The sequence below is a fragment of the Mangifera indica genome, chromosome 11 (genome assembly GCF_011075055.1).
Source record: "Mangifera indica cultivar Alphonso chromosome 11, CATAS_Mindica_2.1, whole genome shotgun sequence".
NCBI lineage: Eukaryota > Viridiplantae > Streptophyta > Magnoliopsida > Sapindales > Anacardiaceae > Mangifera > Mangifera indica.
The window spans coordinates 12,899,369-12,908,425 of NC_058147.1; the positions used below are offsets into that span (position 1 = coordinate 12,899,369).

At 33.9% G+C, this 9,057-nt stretch overlaps 1 protein-coding gene across 1 annotated transcript; it reads left to right on the forward strand.

The window, feature by feature from the left end:
* The first annotated feature begins 3,398 nt into the window (after positions 1 to 3,398).
* On the forward strand, positions 3,399 to 4,982 carry LOC123228755. The gene is made up of 4 exons (XM_044654214.1): positions 3,399 to 3,553; positions 3,672 to 4,678; positions 4,771 to 4,864; positions 4,949 to 4,982. Exons 1-4 carry the CDS (start codon positions 3,399 to 3,401, stop codon positions 4,980 to 4,982), a joined length of 1,290 nt encoding a protein of 429 aa, XP_044510149.1.
* Positions 4,983 to 9,057: the final 4,075 nt, after the last annotated feature.

The following is a 9,057-nucleotide window of genomic DNA, read 5'->3' on the forward strand; positions in this document are numbered from 1 at the left end:
GAGTCGAGTGCGAGCTTATTTGAAGCGAGCTCAATGACCCTGAACTCGAGCTCGAGCTCGACTTGACTCAAATCGAATCTAGCCCTATCTTGCATTCTAGTAACGTTTTTTAAGATCAATTCGATGATCGAATCGATTATTTTAGTAGTTTGTGATTTAATCAATTTAATCAAATAATCAACCAACTTAATCATTGACAAATTATTATATTTTTTTTAAATAGTATCAAACATTTATTATATTTTTTAAACATAAAACATGTAAAACATAATTTCAAATATGTTAATTAAATAATTGATATTTTATTACATAGATAGGAAAAAAAAATTATAAATTTTATCATTAATTCAATTAAAATCTTACAAATTATAACTTTTTTAAATCTTAATAAGACAAAAATTATATAGTGTTATGTAAACCTAATTTGTTAATTTTAAATAATTTTTTTAGTTCAATGAGTTTACTAAGTTTGAGCAAAATTTGAAATAAATCAATATTTATGTATAAATCAAACCAGATTATAAAGTCAAATTAAATTGTAAACTAATTCATCATTTAACCGGTCATACTAATTGATTCAATACAATTTTAAAAGAACTATATTGTGGTTTATTGGAGTGTGTCGTAAAGAGTTGAAAAATGTAATGTCATAGAAAACGTTTAGTCACCGTTTACTTTACTGCTTTATGCCTATCTAAAAGTGAGCAAATATTTTGTATTTTTTATGAGGCCAAAAGACTTATTCACACCAAGGATTAGTGTATTCACAAATTCTTAGTTGTAAAGTTTTAAAAATTCAAACACCTATCTATAAATTATTAAAGTTAACAAAATTTATTAGTTTTAGAGATAAAATTGTCATTCAAGTAGTGACAGTAAAAAAAATAAACCTTTATCTTATTTTCTCCTATAAACCCTAAAAACTAACAATTTACCTCCAAGCTTAGGTTTTGAAAAATTATATTTCCCCCCTCTAAGGTTTCAATTTTTTAGTGACAAATTTCCAGCAACAACAACCCTTTTTGGCACTCCCCCGATGATGTCTTTCCCTCTTCGACACTATCTCTACTTCCCAATCATCTCTTCTAGTGTCGTATCATTTTATTGGATAACGAATTGTTCATCTAGAAACAATTGCTTACACTCATTTTATAATGGTGCAACAGACAAACGATTTCCATCACTTATGGTTTCCAAAGAATGATTTTACACTACTTACAGTTTCTAGACAAATGATTTCTTGGTCATCTCCAACACTTATGGTTTCCAGACGGACAATTTGACGTCTAGTCAAACAATGTGATATTGAGAGTGTTGACTCAAGGAGTCATTATGCTCTTATTTTGATGATAACAAACTAATATGTCCCTTAGCATATTAACTAATGATTTTACTTGAGTGTGAGCTTAGATTGCAAGAATTGATTTAATGCACTTGAAGGAGTTTCAAGATGGAAATGAAAGAGAAGACTCAATTGAAGAATTCTTGAATATTTGAAGAAAAACTCAAGTTTTAGGTAGATATATTTGTAATTTAGAGCATTCGTTTTAATTAGAATATTTATGTGCATGGGATAGCTCACTTGAAAACTCATTTTCATATCTTTTACTTTTTGGGTTAAAATGTCATTTTTCAAACTTATTGGGTTAAGACAATTTTTTCACCAAAGTTTATTAATTCATTTAAAATGATGAAGTTTTGTGAACTACATTTTCATATCTTAAAGTTGGTTTTGAAAGAATTTCAAAAATGGGTTAAATTGTCACTTTTCAAAGTTTTAGGGGTCAAATTGTGATTTTTGAAAATTTAGGGGGTAAAATGTAATAGAATTTGGTCGACCGAATTGACCAACCGAATTCTTCGATGGCAGCTTCCGAATTGTCTAGAAGCCATATATTTTGGCTTCCAAAAATTCAGTTGACCGAATTAAATTCGGTCGATCGAATTTTAGTTTGAATTTTTTAACGGCTAGTGCCACGTAGGCACCACGGGTGTGCCACATCACATCCAGTTGACCAAATTACATCCGATCGACTGAATTGTGCATTTTCTAGAAAACTAAAATGGCTATTCTTTGTGCACATTGGTAACATTCCTCATTTTTCCCTATATAAACCCAATCAAATTCATTCGAAAAGAACTTTTGCCACAAAAAACTTTCATATATTTGAGAGCAAATTAGTTTTGAGCTATTCACTTACAAATTCTTCTCTCTATTTAAAATCCTTGCTCATACACTTTGTAATTTCATTTGCATTGGGTTGTACTAAGCTTTAACTTTCATATACACTCTTTAAAAGAGATCATATTTCAATTTCGTTCTAAAATTCGTGCTATAAAAGAGTGAGGTTCACGGGATATTAATTAAAATAAGCAAAATATTTTTCGCTTAAACGTTTTTAGGCAAACGCACAGTTGTTTTACTTTTATAAGCAAATTGATTTTTAATATCAAAAATACCCTTCAACCCTATAGGCAAATGCTTGAGTGTGGAGTGCACGTCGAGTGTGTTGTGCAAGGGGTGTGCGGCGTGCGTGGGGTGCGCACGGAGTGAGAGGAGTGCACTAGGTGCGCACACAGTGCGCAGAGTGCGCGGGGTCTGTGGGGTGTGCACGATGCACGGTGCGCGGTGCGTGCGTAGTGCGTGCAGGGTGTGTGAACTGTATAACTAAAAAATTGATTATTTTTAATCAACTACAAACAAATTTAAAAATAAAAATTGATTTGATTGAGTAATTAATGCATTGAATTGTTAGCTTGAAGACAGGTGAAGATATTTACTCCGTAAACACAGTTTCACCTTTTCATTCTTTATTTCACTTTTATCATTTCACTTTCTCCAATTCATCTTTGCCTCATTTCACTTGTTTCAATTGATCTTCCATCTGGTTAAATTAATTGAAAATTTTGATAGAGATGATATTCATGCTTGGATTTGGCGGGCAATGGCACAAAGAAGGTAATAATGATTTAAAATATATTGGTAGAGTTCAATCGTTAGTTTCAATAAGTAGAAAAATCAATTACAATAGATTTATTGAAGTAGTATCTTCTCGTTTAAATCTCGATACAAGTTCTTTTAAGATAAAAATTTATATGTCAAATCCAACAGAATATAGTGATTTACCATATTTATTAAAAATGATTATGATATTAAGATGATGATGAAGTTGTCTAGCTCACAGCGAAAGTCTTCTGTATTTCTTGAAGTGGTGGCAAACCAAATTGAATAACATGTAGAAGAAGTACAAGCTAACAATGAACAATAACATCCGGAAACAGAAATATGTTATCAAATGGGCGACGTTGATCATGATGATATTAAGGTTGGTGTTAGTTGGAATCCTTATTAAGATTGGGCACATGATGAAAGAAATCCAGCTGAAAGATGTTATTAAATGGGCGACTTACCAACAAATGATTTTCATTTTGGCGAAGAAGATGAATATCATGCTCATGAGGATGGTGGTATCAATTATAATTGTGTCAATGATATTGATGGTCCCAAAGAAGGTGACGATGTTGTTGATAACACAGGGATTGGTCCATCAAGGTTAGTGCATGAAAGTTCAGCACATCATGGTTCAAATCCTTTTTTTGGTGTTCTAGAGCCATATAGAGATAGAAAATGAGGTAAGTCAAATTCATGCAGTTGTACCACGTGATGACAGATTCAAAGTCAAAGATCAATTTACTTCCAAACAAGTTTTAATCGACACCATATCTGAGGATGCATTAGAAAATGGTTATCAATTCAAAGTATCAAGTTCTAATAAAAAGAGATGGGATATAAAGTGTTTGCATGAAGAGTGCAAATGGAAAGCAGGAGGGGCGAAGTTAAGTAACAGTGAAAATTTTATGTTACACAAGTTTGAAACACACACTTATCCTCGTGATATCATGAGACCTCATCATAGACAAGCGGGTAAAAAGACACTGGGGAAAATATTACAGTCATTGTTTACTACAGGTGATCGTGTATATAGGCCAAAAGATATTATCACAGATATAGTAAATAGATATCGAATTGATATCTCTTATGCGCAAGCTTGGCGTGCTAAGAATTGGGCTTTGAATGAGATAAGAGGTTCGCCAGAGGAGTCATTCAGACTATTATCGACATTCTGTCATAACCTTGAACAACAAAACCCTGGCAGCATTACACAAATAGACACGGATGGGGATCATCGATTTTATTTTGTCTTTATGGCTTTCGGATGTTCAATTAAGGCATTTCATGATTATTGTCATCCGGTTATCTGTATTGATGGAGCATTCTTGAAAGGCCGATATTGGGGTACACTTTTTATTGCAGTAGGTAAGGATGGAAATAATCAAATTTTTCCATTAGCGTTTGACATAGGAGGAAAAAAGGAAATGATAACTTGGAGCCCGTTCCTTCGAGCTTTATATAGGTGTATTGGAGATATCCCTAATTTAGCAATTATCTCAGATAGACACAATGCTATCATTTATTGTGTGAGAGAAGTATTTTCGAATACACATCATGGTTGGTGCAACCATCATATCAAGGGAAATATGCAAAGTCAGTATAAACAAACAAAACATATTGAAGGATTATTTTGGAGAGCTATGAACACATATCGAATAGAAGACTTTCAGGAGGCTTTACGAATGATCAGAGCTGAAAATCCAATCACAGTAGCTCATTTGGAGGGTATTGACTATCAATGTTAGGCTCGTGCATACTTTCCTGGCATCCGATATAATATCATTACTACAAATATTGCTGAGTTGTTTAATGCCTAGACACGACAAGCGCGAAAGTTGCCAGTGATGATGCTCCTAGAATTTTTACGCTCAACTTTACAGAAATGGTTTTATACTCGCCGCAATATGGCAGGTTAGAATAATTTTTTTTTCGACTATTTCATACTTTTCAAAATTTATAAATTAGTAACATTTCTGTATTCGTTTAATTATGCAGGTGCTTATACTCATTCCCTAACTCCATGGGCTGAAGAGAAGATGACCAGTCATATCTGAAGTCAGCTAATATGATTGTCAAGCCAATAACAATTGATCAATATGAAGTACATGATCTGAGTAAACCTGTTGCTATAGTTGATCTTACTACAAAGGAGTGTACACGCAGGAAATTTCAACTATCACAAATAGCATGTACACACGTTGCAATAATTACCAGATTTCAAAACCTCTTGCACTTTTATCTATGGGTGAATAAGTATTACTCATCTGAATATTGGCAAGCAGTATATAGAGAGAGTGTTGAACTATTAGGCGATCAATCGGAATGGGTGCAATCAAAAGAAATACGTATAGTCTATCTACCTCAGATAGGACATCGATGTTCTGGTCGACCTTTGGAACACAATAGAAAGTCATCATAAGGGGAGGAAACCTGTCAAGTTGATTACAGTCAGTGTCATGAGAAAGGACATACTCGATTGGTTTGTACAAATCATTTGTCAGGTGTCGGGTCTGTAAGAGGGGTCTAAATTCAAATCGCTTACTTCTTCTGTATTTCGTTATTTATCTTTCCACTTTTGCAATATAATTAGCCGCTTGTTGATGTTGAAATAAGTGGCTCTTTATGTCCCACATCTATTAATTTAATCCTTTTGTATTTTACCAAAGGCTATAAATAGAGGCCTTGATTTTAATTCAAAATCATCGCTAAGACAATTGTAGTTAAACACAATTGTATTCAGAGAATCCTATTATTTAGGGATCTCTAATAGTTTATTTTTCTTTTGTAACTATTCTTTGAAGATAGTGAAAGTAATCAGCGGCGCCGAGGACGTAGGTACATTTACCGAACCTCATAAATTCTTGTGTTATCTTTCTTTTATTTTTTTGCATTTTATTTTTTGCTTTAATTATTTATTATATTCAATAGCATAGAAGTTGTGTTTTGTATTTCTGCTGCACAACAAGTGGTATCAGAGCCTAGGTTTAGGACTGTGAGTAGCTATTTATATGGTTATGTGCATGTCTAGGAAAATGCTGTCTAAGGAGGTTGGTTTTTAAGGAGGCTTTATCCCCACCAATCTTTCCTGGGTACTTTCCTGGTGCATATATTATCATTTTTTGGCACTTACTACTATCTTAGGTTATAGTAATTTTGTTTTGGCTATTGAATATAAATTTATGAAACTTTGTTATTTGAGAAACTATCTACCAAGTAAAATCATAGACAGTAGAAAATGACATCGACATCAACAAAGACAATTGTGACAACCGCAAAAATTGATGTGGAAAAATTTGATGGCCGTAACAATTTTGGCTTGTGGCAATGTGAGGTGATGGACACCCTGCATCAAAAAAATCTGGATATAGCTCTGGAAGAGGAAAAACCAGAGAAGATGGATAACAAAGAATGGGTGAGGATCAACTGTCAAGCTTGTGGTACAATCCGTATGTGTCTTTGTAGAAAGTAGAAATATCCATTCATGAAAGAGATGTCTGCAAGTAAAATGTGAAAGACATTAAAGAACAAGTATATGAAGAAGAGTAATGAGAATAGACTTTATTTGAAGAAGAGATTGTTTCGTCTTCAATTGAAACCTGGTACAAGTATAAGTGATCATATTGATACTTTTAACTAGTTGATAGCTGACTTACTAAACCTGGATGAAACCTTCAAAGATGAAAATAAAGCAATGCTTCTACTAGGATCTCTTCCTGAAGAATTGGATCATTTGAGCATTACATTACTTCATCGAAAGGAGAAAGTGACTTACGATGAGGTATGTGCTACTTTGAATAATAATGAAATTCGAAAGAGAGATTAACAAGAGAATAGAGAGTCAATTATTGAAGCCTTTACTGTAAGAGGATGAAGTCAAAGTTGCAAGCAAGAAAGAAGGGGTAGATCTCAGTCGAAGAAAAAACCTAGTAAAGATAAATGTGCTTTCTATCGAGAGAAGGGACATTGGAAGAAAGACTGTCCGAAGTTACAAAAGAAAGATAAAGGGAAGACCAAAGTTGCTTCAGATGCATGTATAGCTGAAATTAGAGAAGATGAGTCAAATTTTGCTCTAGTAAGTCTACTAACAATATCCCAGTATGATGAATGGCTTCTAGATTCGGGTTGCACTTATCATATGTGTTCACACAAGGAATGGTTCTTCAATTATGAAAAACTAAATGGTGGAGTTGTTCTCGTACGTAATGATAGTCCTTGCAAAACTGAGAGGATAAGTTCAGTTCGTTTAAAGAATCATGATGGATCAACTAGAGTTTTGACAGACGTTTGATATGTACCACAGTTGAAGAAAAATCCCATTTCTTTGGGAGTTTTAGAATCCAAAGGCTTCAAGGTGACAATACAAGATGAAGTCTTGAAAGTTATCTCTAGTGCTCTTATAGTAATGAAAGGTACAAGAAAAAATAACTTGTATTATTATAATGGTGGTACATTTTTTGGATTAGCAACTGCAGTATCTGGAAAAGATGTAGATAATGAAATAACTAGACTTTGGCATATGCGTTTGGGACATGCAAGGGAAAAAGCCTTATTTAGTTTGGTGAAACAAGGCTTATTGAAAGGAGCAAAGATCTACAAGTTAGATTTTTGTGAGCATTGTGTCTTGGGAAAACAAACAAAAGTAAGATTTGGTACTACAATTCATAATACTGAAGGTATTTTGGATTATGTTCACTCTGATGTGTGGGAACCTACTAAAATAGCTTCTTTGGGAGCTAGACATTACTTTGTTACTTTTGTTGATGACTTTTCTAGAAGGACATGGGTATACACTTTAAAGAAGAAGAATGACGTATTAGGTGTTTTCCTAAAATGGAAAAAGATGGTTGAAACTCAAACTGGTAAAAAGATCAAACGACTAAGAACTGATAATGGTGGTGAGTATACTAGTGATCCGTTTTTTCAAGTTTGTCAGGCTGAAGGTATTGTACGCCATTTCTGAGTTAAAGGAACACCACAACAAAATAGGGTGGTTGAACACATGAATCGAACCTGGTTGGAGAAGGTTAGATGTATATTGTCCAATGTTGGGTTGGGCAAACCATTTTGGGCTGAGGCTATTACATATGCATGTCATCTCATTAATCGTTTACCATCCACTGCAATTGAAGGGAAATCACCCATTGAGGTATGGTCTGGAAAACCTGTTAATGACTATGATTCCTTACGTGTGTTTGGTTCGAATGCCTATTATCATACACGGGAGTCTAAATTAGATCCAAGAGTTAAGAAAGCAATCTTTATAGGGATTAGTTCTAAAGTGAAAGGATATCGTCTTTGGTGTCTAAAGTTGAAGAAAATCATTTATAGTAGGGATGTTACCTTTGATGAATCTACCATGTAAAGAAGGTAACAAAAAAGACCGATGATACTCAATAGCAGGTGGAGTGTATTCCACAACAAATGGAGTTTGAGACAATCACAACAATAAACCCAGTCAGAGTTGTTGAAAATGATAGTGATACTCCAATGGCAGAGGAGGAAAGTGAAGATGGAGATGTTTCAACCCAAGAACCTCAATAGCAACAAGAATCAATTGCATCACATAGGCCAAAATGAGAAATACGTAAACCTGCTCGATTTGCTGATATGGTAGCCTATGCACTTCCAATTGTAGATAATGATATTCCTTCCACTTATAAAGAAACAGTCAAAAGTCTAGAAGCTGAAAAGTGGAAGAAAACCATGGATAAGGAATTACAATCCCTTCAGAAGAATGAAACTTGGCAGTTAGTTCAATTGCCAAAGAACAAGAAGACAATTGGGTGCAAGTGGGTGTATGCAAGAAAAGATGGATTTCCTAACAAAGAAGATATTCGCTACAAGGCAAGGTTGGTAGCAAAAGGCTATGCTCAAAAGGAAGGGATTGATTTCAACGAGGTATTTTCTCCAGTTGTTAAACACTCCTTTATTAGAATTTTGTTGGCCTTAGTAGCACAATTGAATCTTGAACTAGTTCAACTTGATGTGAAAACTGCATTTCTACATGGTAATTTAGAAGAGGAAATCTACATGACTCAGCCTGAAGGATTTAAGGTTGCTAATAAAGAGAATTGGGTTTGCAAATTGAAGATATCGCTTTATGG

What these genes read in the sequence shown, in the direction of transcription:
- LOC123228755 (XM_044654214.1), top strand. Translation starts at nt 3,399, where the DNA reads ATGGGCGACTTACCAACAAATGATTTTCATTTTGGCGAAGAAGATGAA. An exon ending in ACAGGGATTGGTCCATCAAG is followed by an intron (nt 3,554 to 3,671) that starts GTTAGTGCATGA and finishes ACGTGATGACAG; the next exon opens with ATTCAAAGTCAAAGATCAAT. An exon ending in CACAGTAGCTCATTTGGAGG is followed by an intron (nt 4,679 to 4,770) that starts GTATTGACTATC and finishes TTTAATGCCTAG; the next exon opens with ACACGACAAGCGCGAAAGTT.